General features: G+C 40.2%; 1 protein-coding gene across 1 annotated transcript in view; it reads left to right on the top strand.

Moving 5' to 3' along the window:
- slc6a11b (solute carrier family 6 member 11b) overlaps positions 1-19,137 on the top strand; it is a 47,830-nt gene that overhangs the window by 5,955 nt on the left and 22,738 nt on the right. Inside the window, exons 4-8 of the mRNA XM_073916162.1 lie at positions 156-296; positions 635-716; positions 3,369-3,501; positions 10,068-10,202; positions 18,090-18,193. Coding sequence (XP_073772263.1) covers positions 156-296; positions 635-716; positions 3,369-3,501; positions 10,068-10,202; positions 18,090-18,193 — 595 coding nt within the window. The remainder of the gene's footprint in view (positions 1-155; positions 297-634; positions 717-3,368; positions 3,502-10,067; positions 10,203-18,089; positions 18,194-19,137) is intronic.

Genomic DNA, 19,137 nt, shown 5'->3' with positions numbered 1-19,137 from the left:
GCCAGCTTTATGCCAAATTTGGGCCAGAATTCTTCGCTAGCTGGGTATTTGATCACACCTGCATGCTCATTTGTTGTGCTAAACATGCATATGCAGTGAATGAGGGTGCAAAACTGCATACGTTCCAATTGTATTGTTTATGTGTCGTCTTACAGGCATTGGATATGCGACCCAAGTCATTGAAGCACACTTGAATGTGTATTATGTGGTAATATTGGCGTGGGCTATTTTCTACCTGTTCAACTGCTTTACAACAGAGCTGCCCTGGGCTTCATGTGGCCACTATTGGAACACAGGTTGGTGCATTTGAGCATTCAAAAAAGCTTATTAAGAACCAACCACTTTTGGTTAACACTTTAGTTTAAGTTCCAGTTCTCACTTTTAACTAGTGGTTCATTATCTGCCTATTATTAGGATGTTGGCTTTTTATTAGTACCTATGATTTTTCTGTATCCCTAATCCCACCCGATGACTATCACCTTAATAACTATTAATAAGCAGCACATTTGCTGAGCTAAAAGTGGTAGTTATTGATTTGTTAATAGTGAAAATAGTACCTCAAAATAAAGTGTGACCAAACGTTTAAATGCATGAACGAAAAACTGACGAAATGTTTTTAACACCCTCTTTCTAGAAAACTGTGTGGATTTTAACAATGAAAGCATTGCCAACTTCACCAACCCATATTCCACATCACCAGTCATGGAGTTTTGGGAGTGAGTATAATAATTCAGACTGTTCACACATGCATAATATTGTCCGTCTTTCTGGGAACATCAATATTTGGCAGGCAGACTCTGGGATCACCATTGGAGAAATTAATATGCGCAGGGACACACTGGCTTTCCAGGCTACTTCTGGCACAGATTATGCGCAGAGCAATTGACCACTGTTTACGGTCCATGGAAATCCATAACCTTTTTCTCTGATAATTTGTCATTCTTTTTGCAATGCCGTTGTCAACAAGCATCAAAAGGGCACTCGCACAGCTAGGAATGGTATGGACACAAATTTGGCCACAGAAAGCGTGCTTATTTCACAGAGTTTCATATTCATGGCCAAATACAGAGGAAGCAGTCAAGTGCTAGCGGTCAGACAGTTCTCAAAGAATGGCGAAGGTTTGCTCAAAGGGGGCATGGCTTAGGCGGTGGATTTCACCCAAGAACATGTCAAAGATGATAAATGGCAGTGCGAGAAACAGAATCACGACTTTCCTTTTGCCATCTTGCAGTTCAATGCGTCATCAAGCGGTCAATGTTGAACAAAACTTCAGACCACCTAAAAGTTGAGACAAATAGTTGGGACAAATAGTCTCCTGGAAGTCAGAGTCTCTCAGAATTTTGATGGAGACCATTGTTGAGCAACCATTGTGCACTTTCGGTTTTGGTTACATCAGCTATAGACAGGGTTAGGATTAGTAGAATAGGTTTACATGTACATATAGTTTACTTTACGAATAGTCAGTAAATTTAGGAAAATCAAAATGAAGTGTTAGCTAGTCCAATTTAGTTCAAACTCTGCTCACATGATTCTTGCGTGTCTTTGGAGGACAAACAGTTTGCATTATCCCTGTGTCTGGACAGCAAAATACAGCTCTGGCCTTGTTCCCACAATCTATTGCGTTATGAGGGCCTGTGACAGTCCATTGCGTCACCAGAAGTCAATATAAAACAACACTTCAAACCACCTAAAAGTTGAGACAAATAGTCGGGACAAATAGTCTGCTGGAAGTCAGAGCCTCTCAGAATTTTAATGGAGATCATTGTTGTGCAACCATCGTGCGCGTTTGGTTTTGGTTACACTAACTATCGTCATAGTGTTAGATTGTTATGGTTAGAAATAGTGGAATAAGTTAACATGTACTCTACTTATAGTCAATAAGTTTTGGGAAAATCAAAATCAGGTTTTAGCTAGTGCAATTTAGTCCAAACATTGTGCTCTTTGTGAGGATGGGTTTCATTCTGATGGCCCCCTTCAGACATTATGTTTTGCAAATGTATCAACTGACTGTCATTGTAGTGTTAAAAGTTCAGGGTTATGATTAGTAAAATAAGTGCACATGTACTGTACTTATAGACTTGTAGTCAACAGATTGAGGTTGTTGGAAAATCAAAATTCAGTGTTAGCTAGGTTCCTAGTCTAATTAAGTCCAAACAATCCCTGCTCAAATCAAACTTGTATTGTAGTTCTCAATCCTGGTCCTCATGTATGCTCCCCACCCACCCCCGCCTTCCACTTTGTGAGTCATATATGTTCTTCTTTCTGCTTCAGATGTTTGTTCAATTCAACTGTAAATGCCTACACTTCATGATATTCTGCCATGATTCCAGTGTGAAGGAAGTGTGTTCAACTTTAAGGGTACCTCACCAGCATGGACCACGTCACACTTTGACCTACACTTTATCGTAGGGATGTAGGGATGAAAGGTATGGTAAGAGAACAGTGGGATAAAGGGAAGTAAGCAGATAAACAGTGAACAGGTAGGTAGGTTAATCTGGCGTCCTACAAAGACTGATAATCAGAGTGGGGGTTCCGTCTTTAATATTTTTGTAGAGTGAATGAACCCTCCGATTTAATCTGGGAGGGAAGAAAGGGTTATAAGGATTGTTAATGGAAAGCAAGGAAATAGAGAGAGGGAGGGTGGGTTCGAGAGAATGAGAACAACAGTGCTAAAAGGCTGGTCTGCCCTAATAAGTGTTAGGGAGTAGGGGATTGGTTAAGGAGACAAAGTGAGGTGTGGTTCCGCTGTCAATCATTTGTTAACAAGTTAACTCCATTAAAGTGTGCAAGAAGTAACTTTTATGCATGACGGTGGTTAGACACCCCTCTCAATTAGTTTAGTCTTAGGATGCTTCAAACACATACCTGTCATCCCTCATGGTTTTACCAGGATTCTACTATATTTTACCACTTTATTCCCTTATCATTTGCCATTAAAATAGTCTCCCATTTGTTTTCCATATATTCAGCTGACTTAATAAACTGCTAAACTGCACTGAAAGTTTCCGTTGATTTTCTATATTAACACGCTGATGAGAGATTTGCCTCGCTTTAATTTTGGACCTAAACTTTGTGCAAGACTTGGCTTACCTTTAGTAAACAAGCAATATAACAGGTATATGCAAGTAAACTTTAGGTTCAGCTGGTTTCCCATGGTCAGGGGCCAGGGAGTTGAGAGCAGTGAACACCATGTAGGGAACATGTAAATCTTTCCTTCATAGAGGCCGCTTCCAATGAGCTGGTTATCTTAACGTGTTAAATGTGCAGAGCGGGGTGTTGCGGGGACCAGGATTGAGAATTGCTGAATTATTTTAATTGACTTGAATTTTGTTGATTGATCGCTAATGTCAGAATGTGTCTTCTTCTAGACGCCGTGTTCTCAAAATATCCTCTGGAATTGAAGAAGTCGGCGGCCTTCGCTGGGAACTCGCCCTTTGTCTCGCTATAGCCTGGGTCATATGTTATTTCTGCATTTGGAAGGGTCCCAAATCAACGGGAAAGGTAAAAACAAAAGGTCCAGTGAGCAGAAACAGTGCTGAATGTGTCTAGATGTTAACCAAAGAATGAGAGTTGGAGATGTCTCAATGAGAGACTGGAATGAATGGTCAATTCAGCACAGAATCAATCGGGCGAGTGAGACTTACATTCCATCCTTGCGAATGATGTCATCAGCGCAACTTTGACACGTCGAACACACACATAGGATGTGCGGTGACATTGTGGATCCGGTCATCTGCAAATATTCTCTGTGTAAAGATTTCAATCACTTGGGAGGTGGATTGAGAGAACGTCAGCAGTCAAAAGTGCCAACTCGCATATCAGACAGGCAGGCATCCAAAAGCCCATTGAGGAGAGTTCGGCAGACGTCCAGAAACCGAACGGAAACGTAGGTGCATCCCCACAATAACCAAATGGTTTATTGGTAAACTCGAACCAACCTACTTTGAAAAAAGTGCCTTTGGAAAACAAACAGTTTGCATTATCCCTGTGTCTGGACCGCAAAATGCAGCTCTGGCCTTCCTCTGCCTTCGCCTTGTACCCACAATCCATTGCATTATGAGGGCCTGTGTCCCTCTGCCAATCTCTGCAGCTCAGTCACTAGCCTTCCTCTGGATTCTATTCTTCGAGCAGCCTTTAAGAAAGTCTAACAGACTCAATGAGCCAGAAAGAAAGTGGGAAGAAAGGAAGAGGGATGTGCGGGGAAAAATAAATGGGTTCACATTGTACAGGTCCCGGAGAAAAGCTCGGCAGCAAGGCCTATATCTCCTGAAGTGGCTTTTGTTTGGCCGTGAAGCAAGGGGAAAGAATGCTCCTTCATGGCAAGGCTTTAGCAGCCTGTCCAAGATTGATTTCTGTATTCACAGGGGGAAAGTGGAGCGTTCATGAGGAGCATGCAGAGTTCCCCCGCTCGCCTCTTCCCTTCTGTCAGGAATTATGTCTGGCGGAGAGCAAACTGCTTTCTTCCTCTCCTTTGACCACTATACAGATTGCAGCATTCAGGACATTTGCTAAGCTGTTCACCGCAGGCCTTTTGTGGCTGTTTGCGATTCTCCCATAAGCCAGCGGTAGATTTATGGCATGGGGTTGACCTGTGAATGCGGGGCTTAAATGTTGGACTGGGGAGAGTTGGGAGAAAGTCAGCGTGCGTCAGAGTCTCACGGCGAGTTGAAACATTGCGCCATTCATTGAGAAAAACCACACGCATGCAGCTGAAAGCCTAGCAAGGGATTCCCTTACTGCAGTGGCCATGGGTTTTTGGATATGGATATGTAATCATTTTATGAGACTAATTGAAAAGGCTGTGAATCAGTGAGCTGGACTGGCTTTGGCTTGCTCACACTGTGAGGTGCATTCGGATTAAAGGATCTCCTTTGACGAAGAGCTCACTCTTACAGATCTCAGCTTAACATGCTTGATTTGTGTTATCCCAGCGGATTATTTTGTTTAGTGATGTTAACCACGATTTAGAGAGGCTCTATATATTACTTTCCAGAACCTATTCATTCACTGTTGCTCAACGGTGGAATGATCTTCCCGATTCCCTGAGACTGCTGAATCTCTGATATCAATCAAATGGCAGTTTACAGATCTCAGCTTAACATGCTTGATTTCTGTCATCCCATCGGATGTTTTTAAGTTATGTTAACCAAGATTTAGAGCTCTGTATTACTTTCCAGAACCTATTCATTCACTGTTCCTCAGCGGTGGAATGATCTTCCTAATCCCCGCAGACTGGTCAATCTCTGCTATCATTCAAATGGCAACTGAAAACTCTGGGGTTGCACTGAAATGAAAATTCTGGATGCGGACATTTCTGGATATTTCTAATAATTACTTATTATTTTAATGAATAGTATAATTTTGTGGGAGTTTTTATATTTAACTCAGTCATTTAGATAGTACTGACTTTAAAAACACGTTGAGAGGTGTAATTCTTTTCTAATAGCATTGCCATGACAGCACATTATCACTACTGCAAGCAGCAGGAACAAGTATACTACTTAGAAATATCTTGTCAGTGTGCTATTTGAGTGGACTTTGGTTTCACTGTGAGCATGTGCGTTTCATGCATTGATAAGTATGGGTTCATTGCTTCATCAATACTTTGGTCGACACAGCAGCAAACAGGCTTTCGCATGGTGCAATGGGTTTCATAGCGCAGAACTTTCTGCTTCTGGTGTGAATGCTGCTTATATCCATTCAATAACTACGGCTGAAGGGAGTGTGAAATCAGCGTACTGAACACTTCTGGGCAGTGTACTGCAGCATAACCTTTTTCAGCATTAACTGGCAAAATTTGCATAATTCCCCTTCTGACTCTAACCTCTCTAGCTCCTATTTCTACAGGCAATATCAGTTTCTTTGTATAAGTACCATGTATTGGCTCTTCATATTGAGTTGCCTAATGCCTCCGCATTTATAGGTCACTTTGGACAAAAGCATCTGCTTAGTGAAGTTTATTTATAAACTAATTTCGAGATGATCACGTGCTTGTGATTGCTTGCAGCTGGTCCCACATTATTCAATTCATGATTCACCAATCAGACAACTCCTAAGCCACTATAAATACCCTCAGTACCATATGACAGCCATCCTTATTTTGAAGAATCCCCCCTTCCACCTCTACTCCTCCTCCTTTTCTAGATGGGTGGCACGGTGGCCCAGTGGTTAGCCCTGTTGCCTTACAGCAAGAACGTCACTGGTTCTATTCTTTACCAAGCCAGCTGACGTTTCTGTGTAGAGTTTACACATTCTCCCCGTGCTCACATGGGTTTCCTCTGGGTTCCCCGGTTTCCTCCCTCCGTCCAAAAACATGCAACTTAAGTTAATTGACTAATCGGCACCATAGACATGCTCTTAAGGCTGATTTATACTTCTGCGTCAAACATTGCAAATGCTACGGCGCTGACGCATAGCCCTTTGCCGTGGCCGTCGGCGTCACTGACGTGCACCTCTCCAAAAATGTAACTACACGTCGCAACGACGCGTAGCGTAAGCTCTGTAATTGGTCGGCTTGGTAGCGCTGACGAGTCTAGGCGGGACTGAGAGCCGCACGAGCGATTGTTTACAAGTGTGGAGTCCCGTGAAGGAGCTCCGGATGGAAAGTTTTGTTTTGTGTTTACCTCATAGTTAAAGTTGTTGCACGTCCGCCGGTTCCTGCCTCAAAATGAGCGAGTTTGAGTCACTTGTACAACCAGGAAGTGTTCAGGAAAAGCAAAAAAGTAGCGAAGAAACTCAACACAGAGGAACATTTACACCTCACTGCCAACTAGCGTTTCGGAAGTGTCAATGCAGACCGACAGAGACAGCACGCAGAAGTATAAATGCACAGCCACGCGCGTTGCCTGCGCCGTGGGTTACGCCGGTCACCTGACGCAGAAGTATAAATCAGGCTTTAGTAATAGTTATCTATTAAGAGCGATCGCTATCTGTTCCTTAGCTACTACAGCAGGGGAGTTCTCCACATCTACCTGAGCTCAAACTCCCCTCTCGGCATGCAAACAGGAGGGAGCCCTAGGCTCGAGGATCTTATGAGCTCAGGGCTCTCTCCCAGGACAGCATGCCAAACAAGCTTCATAATCAATCATCAGCTGAGTGTGAACGCTTGAAATGACTAAATGTGAGATTCTTGCAATGTTTAGTGTAAAACATTTTTATTCACCACGCATTTGTTGCGAAGACGTGTTTGTTGTCATTTGGTACAGTAAATTACCCAGGTCAGATTGAAGTGATTGTACGTTTTCCGTGCCACACATTTTCCCACACTGCCAACACAACCCTGTTGGGATCCTTCTAGAGGGAAACAGAGTAGAAGCTTTTGTGTCCAAACCCTGTCTTGTCCTCGTATGGTCTTGACTGGATGCCAGAGGAGCAAAAACCTAGTGCCGCCCCCCCAAGGGTGGTTTTGTTCGCGGTACTGAAAGAGCTTCAAAATGTTGAACTCATTTCAGTGGACCGTGAATGCAAAAGCGTTTTAGGTTTTTGGAATTGGATGTATAGTGGAGAAGAATCATGCAGTGATCTTCTAACATTGTCAGAGGATTCGAGCCTCTGTGTGCCTTACGAGACAAAGATCTTACACTCTTTCCTTGAGACTTGGTAATAATTCAAGCCTGTGAACATCATGTTGACAACCCACAACATGATGGTGGCCTGACTATTCTATTTTTGTCTTTTTGATGTGCGGTTGTTGGACTGTCGAGTGTTTTCTTCATCAAAACCTCTGGCTCAGACCTGCATCTCTTCCTCCCCCTGAGAGTAACTCTTTCAATTGGTGTCCAATTAAGGCTTTGGGAGAAACCTGCCCTCTCTGGCAGACACCCAGAGCCTTCTGTAGCCCCTTCACTTTAAGCACTGCTTCATTCACTCACTCTCTCGTGTGCTCAAACCCTTCCTTTTAAATGTATACTAGTTAGATCTACACATGATAGCCCATCAGACACTGTTCAACCAATTAATTGTCGAGAAATATTTAAAAATAGACAAAATTCTGAGTGACACTTTGATTAAGTACCAATGGGCTATATGCACGCCAAGGCTGAAAAGTGCGTTCTATACAGAATGTCAGTCAACCCGGACGTACTATATCTGCCATTTTGTCATCATCAGGATCTAACCTCATCAGTTGCGTCACTTGACTCGCATTCATGAATTCTCTCATGGTGCATCATGGGATAGCACAGCGTCAATGCAATGTGCACTTCAGAATAGTAGTAGGTCTTCCGGGTACTTCTCACTCACGTTTTTTTATTTTTTATTCTATGGATTCAGACATACTACTCGGCTCGCATACTGATTTTAGCATACTATATAGTAGGGTTAGGCGATGCCGACCAATTGGGAATCGTACGGGGTCTAATGTGAAACATTGCGATGGAAAATGACAATCGTCATCATAGTGAAGCTTTGGAGACGTAACATAAATTCCACTTTTAAATAATAGGTCACTTTCGTCATGAGCTGCGCCTGTGTTTAAAATGGCATAAATGATTTCAGAGTGCACTGCGAAGGGAACGCGATTGTCAATATGACGATCGATAAAACTGAACTGTAAAAAATACTTAGCAAATTAGCAAAATTGTAATTTGTAGCAACCTACACCTAAGAGAGATGACTTTAATGTTTTTTTTTTTAAATCATTCCAAGTTTAAATGTTGGAACGTTCAAAATGAATAGGGCATAGGGGTAGCTGGGAATAGAACACAACCAGGAGCTATGCTTCTACCTACAGCTCTAGAGGTGTCATTGCAAATGTACAAGTTTGCGATGCACTTTGCAAATGTTCGTTGGAACTGGGGATTTGGGAAATCAATTAAATATGTTTATAACGACAGAACCTGCAACTTTACTTAGCTAACGATGATTTTCAGAAACGCACCCCAAGTAGTGATCATTAATTTTCAGAAAACAAGTTCTTAGACGTGGTGAGTTTATAATGGCATGACGGTTTACCAGATGCACCAGAGTGGGGTTTTTCAAAATGAATATACAGCCCATTTCCACTATTAACCACTGCTTGTTACTTTCCTATTATTAGAAAATTGACTGTATATTATCACTTATAAAGTACACTTATTCTACATTCCTAATCCTACTTAATACTTAAGCTAAAATCATAGTTAATTAGTTAATCTAAAGCCGCGGTCACACTTTACCTTTCGCCTTATAGACTTCCATTCATACATGCGACAGACTCTGACCAGCGAAGTTGCATCACGTTACTGCGTGAGACGGGTGAAGCAGTGGCGCAGTGTAAGAAGGACGCTAGGTCGCTAGTTTCAAGCCTCGGCTCAGTTGGCGTTTCTGTGTGGAGTTTGCATGTTCTCCCTGCGTCCGCGTGGGTTTCCTCCAGGTGCTCCGGTTTCCCCCACAGTCCAAAGGCATGCGGTACAGGTGAATTGGGTAGGCTAAATTGTCCGTAGTGTATGAGTGTGCTTGTGAATATGTGTGTGGATGTTTTTCAAAGATGGGTTGCGGCTGTAAGGGCATCTGCGGTGTAAAAACTTGCTGGATTAGTTGGTGGTTCATTCCGCTGTGGTGACCCCGGATTAATAAAGGGACAAAGCCGACAAGAAAATGAATGAATGAATGACTGCGTGAGACCAATCGAAAATCAAAACATGACCTCTTTTAGTGATGTTTTATAAACAAATTTCGGGAGGAGCACGATCAGTCTTTAACAAGGCTAATTCATCACACACAATTATTCTATTATCCAACCAGCTTAAGAGCAAACCCCTTTAAATAGTTTCTCTTGACTTCAGCATCCCTCCACCACCCCAACTCCACACTATTAAACCCGATACCCATTTAAATGTTAGAGGGGAGTGTTCTGGAGCCAGGCTAGACACTATGCTCGAACCCTATCTCTCTCTATCCTGATAAGGGGAATAACACGAGTTAGGGTGTCTTCCTGAGCTCAGAGCCCTCTCTTTACAGAATTACAGAATTTATAGCGATTATTGTTGGTAAATGTATAGTTGACTGAATGAGTGGCTCGGATAGACTGAGTGTATAAGATCCGAATGTTTATATGCAGTGAAATGTGAACATTGTTCCCCCTGCAGGTGGTGTACGTCACTGCGACCTTTCCGTATTTCATGCTGTTGATCCTTCTTCTACGAGGAATCACGCTGCCTGGAGCTGCTAATGGAATAAAGTTCTACCTGTATCCCGATATCTCTCGTCTATCAGACCCTCAGGTACAAACAAATAATATGTATTAGAACTTAAAAAGTACAAAAGTGTTCCTCCTAAAATGTTTAGGTAATTAAGTACCCGGATGAGCCTGGATTATTAGTTAATTCGTAAAAAAAGCAGGTCATTTTTATTGTGGCTTATTACATGGCTGTCTGCATTTTGATTGGCCAGACATGACTTACTAATGTACTGTATAGTTAGTGGTTGGTTTATGATTAGTATATGCTCCATTCAGCTGTTTTAGCTTCTGTCAGCTTTGCATTTTTAACTGTCTGGCTCCATCTAGTGTCTGAATAATGCGCAGGTTAGTGTATACTCCATCAGCTGTTTTAGTTTCTGTCAGCTTTGTGTGTTTGTCCGATTGTCTCCATCTTGTATCTGAATAATGTTCAGGATAGTGTATACTCCATCAGCTGTTTTAGTGTCTGTTGTGTTTATGACTGTTTGGCGCCATCTAGTGTCTGAATAATGCGCAGGTTAGTGTATACTCCATCAGCCGGTTTAGCTTCTGTCAGCTTTGTGTTTTTGACTGTTTCTCTCCATCTAGTGACTGAATAATGCACAGGTTAGTGTATACTCCATCAGCTGTTTTAGTTTCTGTTGTGTTTTTGACTGTTTGTCTCCATCTAGTGTCTGAATAATGCGCAGGTTAGTGTATACTCCATCAGCTGTTTTAGTGTCTGTTGTGTTTTTGACTGTTTGTCTCCATCTAGTGTCTGAATAATGCACAGGTTAGTGTATACTCCATCAGCTGTTTTAGTGTCTGTTTTCTTTGTGTTTTTGACTGTTTGGCTCCATCTAGTGTCTGAATAATGCACAGGTTAGTGTATACTCCATTAGCTGTTTTAGTTTTTGTTGTGTTTTTGACTGTTTGGCTCCATCTAGTGTCTGACTAATGCACAGGTTAGTGTATACTCCATCAGCTGTTTTAGTGTCTGTTGTGTTTTTGACTGTTTGTCTCCATCTAGTGTCTGAATAATGTGCAGGTTAGTGTATACTCCATCAGCTGTTTTAGTGTCTGTTTGCTTTGTGTTTTTGACTGTTTGGCTCCATCTAGTGTCTGACTAATGCGCAGGTTAGTGTATACTCCATCAGCTGTTTTAGTTTTTGTTGTGTTTTTGACTGTTTGGCTCCATCTAGTGTCTGACTAATGCGCAGGTTAGTGTATACTCCATTAGCTGTTTTAGTTTTTGTTGTGTTTTTGACTGTTTGGCTCCATCTAGTGTCTGACTAATGCACAGGTTAGTGTATACTCCATCAGCTGTTTTAGTGTCTATTGTGTTTTTGACTGTTTGTCTCCATCTAGTGTCTGAATAATGTGCAGGTTAGTGTATACTCCATCAGCTGTTTTAGTGTCTGTTTGCTTTGTGTTTTTGACTGTTTGGCTCCATCTAGTGTCTGACTAATGCACAGGTTAGTGTATACTCCATCAGCTGTTTTAGTGTCTGTTGTGTTTTTGACTGTTTGTCTCCATCTAGTACTGTTTGTCTCCATCTAGTGTCTGAATAATGCGCAGGTTAGTGTATACTCCATCAGCTGTTTTAGTGTCTGTTGTGTTTTTGACTGTTTGTCTCCATCTAGTGTCTGAATAATGCACAGGTTAGTGTATACTCCATCAGCTGTTTTAGTGTCTGTTTTCTTTGTGTTTTTGACTGTTTGGCTCCATCTAGTGTCTGAATAATGCACAGGTTAGTGTATACTCCATTAGCTGTTTTAGTTTTTGTTGTGTTTTTGACTGTTTGGCTCCATCTAGTGTCTGACTAATGCACAGGTTAGTGTATACTCCATCAGCTGTTTTAGTGTCTGTTGTGTTTTTGACTGTTTGTCTCCATCTAGTGTCTGAATAATGTGCAGGTTAGTGTATACTCCATCAGCTGTTTTAGTGTCTGTTTGCTTTGTGTTTTTGACTGTTTGGCTCCATCTAGTGTCTGACTAATGCGCAGGTTAGTGTATACTCCATCAGCTGTTTTAGTTTTTGTTGTGTTTTTGACTGTTTGGCTCCATCTAGTGTCTGACTAATGCGCAGGTTAGTGTATACTCCATTAGCTGTTTTAGTTTTTGTTGTGTTTTTGACTGTTTGGCTCCATCTAGTGTCTGACTAATGCACAGGTTAGTGTATACTCCATCAGCTGTTTTAGTGTCTATTGTGTTTTTGACTGTTTGTCTCCATCTAGTGTCTGAATAATGTGCAGGTTAGTGTATACTCCATCAGCTGTTTTAGTGTCTGTTTGCTTTGTGTTTTTGACTGTTTGGCTCCATCTAGTGTCTGACTAATGCACAGGTTAGTGTATACTCCATCAGCTGTTTTAGTTTTTGTTGTGTTTTTGACTGTTTGGCTCCATCTAGTGTCTGACTAATGCGCAGGTTAGTGTATACTCCATTAGCTGTTTTAGTTTTTGTTGTGTTTTTGACTGTTTGGCTCCATCTAGTGTCTGACTAATGCACAGGTTAGTGTATACTCCATCAGCTGTTTTAGTGTCTATTGTGTTTTTGACTGTTTGTCTCCATCTAGTGTCTGACTAATGCGCAGGTTAGTGTATACTCCATCAGCTGTTTTAGTGTCTGTTTGCTTTGTGTTTTTGACTGTTTGGCTCCATCTAGTGTCTGACTAATGCGCAGGTTAGTGTATACTCCATTAGCTGTTTTAGTTTTTGTTGTGTTTTTGACTGTTTGGCTCCATCTAGTGTCTGACTAATGCACAGGTTAGTGTATACTCCATCAGCTGTTTTAGTGTCTATTGTGTTTTTGACTGTTTGTCTCCATCTAGTGTCTGACTAATGCGCAGGTTAGTGTATACTCCATCAGCTGTTTTAGTGTCTGTTTGCTTTGTGTTTTTGACTGTTTGGCTCCATCTAGTGTCTGAATAATGCGCAGGTTAGTGTATACTCCATCAGCTGTTTTAGTTTTTGTTGTGTTTTTGACTGTTTGGCTCCATCTAGTGTCTGACTAATGCGCAGCTTAGTGTATACTCTTTAAGCTGTTTTCATTCTGTCAGCTTTGTGTTTTTGACTGTTTGCTGGAATAGTTGGTGCTTCATTCCACTGTGGCAACCTCTTAAATAGAGACTATGCTGAAAGAAAATGAATAAATGAATGAATGAATAAATAAATAGTTTTCCATATGTAACTCTGCTGTTGCACTGAAAGCACAGGCTGTCCCAGATGTAGGAACACTGGGGTCACTTACTGGGACTATAGGACATCCACCCATGGAGATGAGTGTAAATCAGTGTTTGATCATCCCAGTGAACAGAAAGCAGAACTGCAGGAATGTATGTGAAGTTTATCGATGTCCTGAGAGAGTGAAAGACATAAAGGAGACGCAGAGAAAGACAGCGGGTGATAAAGGGCTGCTGTTTGGCAATGGGGTGCCTCCGACACCAGTGTTTAATTAGCTTTCATGCCGCACAATAAGAGGTCTGTTCACTTTCTCTGTGCACCGTTGTTTTATTCACCAACTTCCTTTACAATCTCACCACGCAGTTCAGCAATCGGTGCCAGAGAGCTTCAAACCCCATGGAAAACTACACAAGTATCAAGTGCTTGCTTTTTCTGTAATATGTAGTCAACTACACTGTTAAAAAAATCTCAACAGTTTACATATTTTAAGTGTTTTTTTTATTTATTTGCGGTGGTGAATTGCATTATGGGATGTTGATTCTGAAAATTCAAGTTTAACAAAGTGGCTTTTACTGACATTTTAGTAGTTTGAGATACTACAATATATAAGAAATAACATCAAGAGAAATAAGTCTGTAAAATAGCAGGAAACATGCTAAAGTTTATTACATGGTTTCTGTAGTGTAATATACAACACCAACCCAGACAATATAGCTGTGCACACTATTATTACTATTACACATGACATTAAAAGTCATTTTTTACTAATTTTAAGAGTTAAAAGTTGTTGGAAGAAAGATCAAGATCCCATAATGCAACTAAAAAGCAGAAATAAATGCGGGGGAATGCACAAATAAATACATGAATCACAAAATATGGCTACAACATGCTTATTTATGGATTTTTTTTTTACTGTTTTAATGCTGTTACAATAAAAAGTCTAACATATACTGTATCAGCATGTAAACATGGGCTTCATACCTACCTGAACTTACTACCAAAAAATAATAAATAAATACAAATGAAATCTTTAAAATTAAAGACTGAAATTCTCATAAGCTACACAATAATACGCACAATAAAACCAGAGTTTATAGTTTAGAAAACTTTATCAAGTAACTAATTAACTAGGATTACAATCGTTAAAATGATAAGTGATTATTGACCCTTAATAATTGACAATATCTCACACGAAATATGTAAATAGTGTGTCAAAATATTATGTCTTATTTAAAGATATTATGTTATATCATTATTATATGTATTTTTTTAAAGGTTATTTGGTTACACTTTACAATAACCGTTCATTAGTTAATGTACAGCAGGGAAAATAAGTATTGAACACGTCACCATTTTTCTCAGAAAACATATTTCTAAAGGGGCTTGACATTTTCCCCAGATGTTGGTAACAACCAATGAAATCCAAATATGCAAAGAAAACAAATCTAATTAGTTCACAAATTAAGTTCTGTGTAATAAAATGAAATGATGCAGGGAAAAAGAACTGAACACATGAAGAAAGGGAGGTGTAGTTCAGCAGTGAAAGCCCAGACAGCAGCTGAAATCTCTCAGTAGTTCTTCAGCAAGCCTCTGCCCTTCCTCAGTGTAAATGAACATCATCTAATTCAGTCCGACATCTACATCAGCAGGAGGATGAAGATCAAACCATTTCAGCAAGACACTGATCCAAAACACAGCCGAGGAGACTCTCAGGTGCTTTCAGAGAAACAAAATCAAGCTGTAGAATGGCCCAGCCAATCACCTGAGCCGAATTCAATAGAGAATGCAGAATAAAGCTCAGATTTGATTGACAAAACCCACAGAAGCATCAAGATTTTGACACTGTTAAAGTCTCATAGCAAGCAAACTTGACTTTAACCCTTTGTGCACAAGTAGCCCTGCAGGCACAAGACGTCAACATGATGTCATATTGATGTTGTACCCTAACGTACACCGTAAGGACGTTGGATCGTAAAAGCATCGTAAGGACATTAGATTTGAATGTTGATGTCAAAACTCAACGCCAAGCCGACATCAATGTCGAACGTCCAACCTAAAATCAACCTAAAATTAACCAAACATCAACGTCTAATCATGTTACACCTTGACGTTGTGTAGACGTTACCAATATGACGTCTATTAGACGTTGGATTTTGTTCACTTTCCAACACAACCTAAAATCAACCAAATACCAACGTAATTTGACGTCGTTATTGAACATAAAAATAACAATGTCCCAAGACGCTGACTAGACATTGAATTTTGGTCGCCTTACATCATGTCCTAAATCTAATATTAACGTCTTATGATGTTGTGTGCCTGCCGGGAGGTTACCATGGGTTGACGGAGCATTATTTTAGTTTGAACTGGATTAAATTATTGGTGGGGACATTTCAGTAATTGGTAGATATTGGTGGGGACTAACACAATCTCACGGCAATTCGTAACTTTTTGATTTAGTGGCTGATTCGTATGAATTCGTACGATCTAATTCATAAAATTTAGTATGATTTGCTCATCACTCAATGACGGTTGGGGTTAGGGGTGGGGTTGGGTGCCACGCCTCCTTTTTAAAATCGTACGTCTGAACTCGTACGAATTTGTACGAATTAGCCACTAAACTGTCAAAACGTAAAATTCTTGCAATTCCTCGTCAGATCAGGCTGTAAGGACACGTCCCCTCCATCCTAGCCAATTCTACGCCCTTGGTTAATGCACCGAAAGTTAACAGAAACTAACAATAAATGATCTCATTATCTAACATGAACAAATACTGTAATAAATGTATTGCTCATTGTTAGTAAATACATGAACTAATACAACCTTATTATAAAGTGTTATTCAATATTATTGTCATTTGAATATGAAAGCGCTCCAATTTCCTCGCTAAAACAAGGCAAAACAAACCTCCAAATTAGCCACAACATCAATAAGCAGCTTTTAGAGAATGTGACGGAGCGAAGCCGAATGTTAAAATAAGGATGTAAATGAGCGTGCACGTAGACTGGATGTTCTCGCTGTGTGTTTGTGAGGTCAGAAGGGTTGCTGTGGTTACCCCTGGAGGAAGCAAATACTCTGAGTTCTCCATTGTTTCTCCAGTAAAGGAGATTAGTGGCTCAATGGTGATGTGAGAGCGTTTCAAAGAGCTGCTGGTTTATTTTTCCACCGACCCTTGTAGATCCCCTATGGCCACATTTTTACACTTCTGGCTCTCTGTGGGGCAGAATGACTGTATTCAGGGCGTTCGAGCGCTATGGTAGCCCATTGCAGGTGAGAGACTCCTGCATAAGAATCAATCAGTTTTTCGAGGAAAGTAGGTGCTGTTGGTGCTTTCAGGTGTGTGTTATAAGTTATAAGACTACCGTCCTATGCTAATCAGGGAGAGATTGCACTAGTAAGTGTGGCTATCGCAATCTGATGACAAGTACAAAGGGAGAATGTCCATCAAAGTGTTTCTGCAGACTGTTTTTATCAAGTTTAAGTATAAACAATACAATTAATACATGTTTACTATTAGAGGCTGGAGATGTTCACACTGCTGCCACACAACTGTTTAAACCCCTCATAGAACTCATTTTTGCGTAAGAAGTTCCCTTTAAAGTCACTTGTGGGACCGAAAAGTGCTTTGATTTACGATAAAGTGCTCTAAACTGCTTGCGAGTGTAGTGGTGTTTCTTCTTAATAACAGTTTGTTGCTAAAAAGGCAATAATAAGGAACTTTTTAAATAAAATAATAAAAAAATGCAATAAATTAGCTTAAAATTAAAGCTGCACTGCAAAAAATGCTTTTCTTACTTAGATTTTTTGTCTTGTTTCTAGTCCAAATATCTAAAAGTTCCTAAATCAAGAAGAATTTTCTAAACAAGCAAAACATATTGCCTTGTTTTGAGAAATATTATGCCAATATTAAGTCAGTTTTTCCTTAAAAAAAGCAAAATAATCTGCCAATGGGGTAAGCAAAATAATCTTATGTCAAAAGAAAAAACAAGATTAATTTGCTTACCCCATTGGCAGATTATTTTGCTTTTTTTTAAGGGAAAACTGACTTAATATTGGCATATTATTTCTCAAAACAAGGCAATATGTTTTGCTTGTCTTAAAAATGCTTCTTGATATAAGAAATTTTAGATATTTAGACTAGAAACAAGACAAAAAATCTAAGCAAGAAAAATTTTTTTTGCAGTGTGTGCATTTGCCTATAGATTTCATGAGTGAACAGTGCATGAATTAAAAAAATATATACATTTAAAAAGAAAAGAGGACATATTTAAGATGTGAGTAAATTAGATTTAGTAAGAGCGCATGTTAAATTAACAACCAATACAGTGGTTGCCTCTTTGGAGGGCCTCTAAACTATTTTTAATCTGTATATCCTGCATTTTAAGGGCTTTTCTTTGTCTTGATTGCTTTTGAAAACACTGTCGATTGGGTTTACGGAAGGCAGTAGGCAGGTCAATCAGTGCTTTTAAAAACACTATTGGTTGGGTTTAGAGAAGGAGGAGCTTAGGTTAATTGATAAGTCAGTCAGTCGACAGCGGCCTCTGGTGGATTTACGCAAGAACAGCAGGGGTGAATGGCACTCGATAGAGAAATTTCAGATCTGAAAAAGCGTACACAGCGGCCCCTGGTGGATTTGCAAAAACTGCATATATATGTACCTCCTGGGATGTATTTGGCACTCTCCAGAAATGTATACAGGGGTACATATTCAGAATATACCTGGGTTGAATGGTGTAATGTGAGTTATGTGTGTGTTATTATTTGTTGCAGGTGTGGGTGGATGCCGGCACGCAGATCTTCTTCTCATATGCTATATGTCTGGGTTGTTTAACGGCTCTCGGCAGCTACAACAGTTACAACAACAACTGCTACAGGTCAGAGTCCAGATAAACTCCTTTCTTGCTCTTCTACATGACTAAAATATATTCAAGATTCATAAAAAAACTAGTTTTCTTCTCTTTTGTTTCTCATTGGATGGAAACACTGATTTATTCACAATTGCCTAATGCTAAATTCCAGCTTGCACATAAACATAATTCACATATTTAGATCAAAACACTGTGGGTTTAATCTAGTGTGAGCTCTCGACACAAATAAAGCTGGATTTACTGATGACTTAATTCTGAATTGATATGCGTTAATCCTTTATCGCATCCCTATATAGCATATGCATCTTTGGCAAATATCTTATTAAAGTTCTGCTACTGCAATAATCCTCCATTTCCTATAGAACTGCTCAAGCTCAGTGAGGATGCATGTTGTTTTTGAGTGATCAGAGATTTAATTGTTCACTCATAAACAGGACTTAGGATCCTTCATCTCTGCCATGCCTTCAGGCAAACCGCTGCTGAATCATCAAATATTTACCGCCGTCTTCTGTCTGCTGAAGCGCAGGCACAGCTGGATCTCCATTCTTACCTCTCAATCCGTCACATTAGCAGATCGGCTGATTTCTTGGAATTCAAAGTCACAATTCAAAGTCACTTTCTGTTGGTCAGCATTGCAAATCCAATGTGAAACATGCATTTGAAAACCTCTTAAACATGCACAATTTCTAATTACAGATGAAGAAACCGGTGCTCCTGTTTCCCCCACAGTACAAACACATGCGCTATAGGGGAATTGAGAACTAAACTGACCATAGTGTATGAGTGTGTGTGAAGGAGTGTATTTGGGTATTTCCCAGTACTGGATTGCAGCTGCATGAAACATATGCTGGAATAGTTGGTGGTTCATTCTGCTGTGGTGACCTCTGAAATAGAGACTAAGCCAAAGAAAAATGAATGAATGAATATATTGGGTTGTTGCAACCTAGAGT

The sequence above is a fragment of the Danio rerio genome, chromosome 11 (genome assembly GCF_049306965.1).
Source record: "Danio rerio strain Tuebingen ecotype United States chromosome 11, GRCz12tu, whole genome shotgun sequence".
NCBI classification, from domain to species: domain Eukaryota; kingdom Metazoa; phylum Chordata; class Actinopteri; order Cypriniformes; family Danionidae; genus Danio; species Danio rerio.
This window is presented reverse-complemented; position numbering and strand designations above follow the sequence as displayed.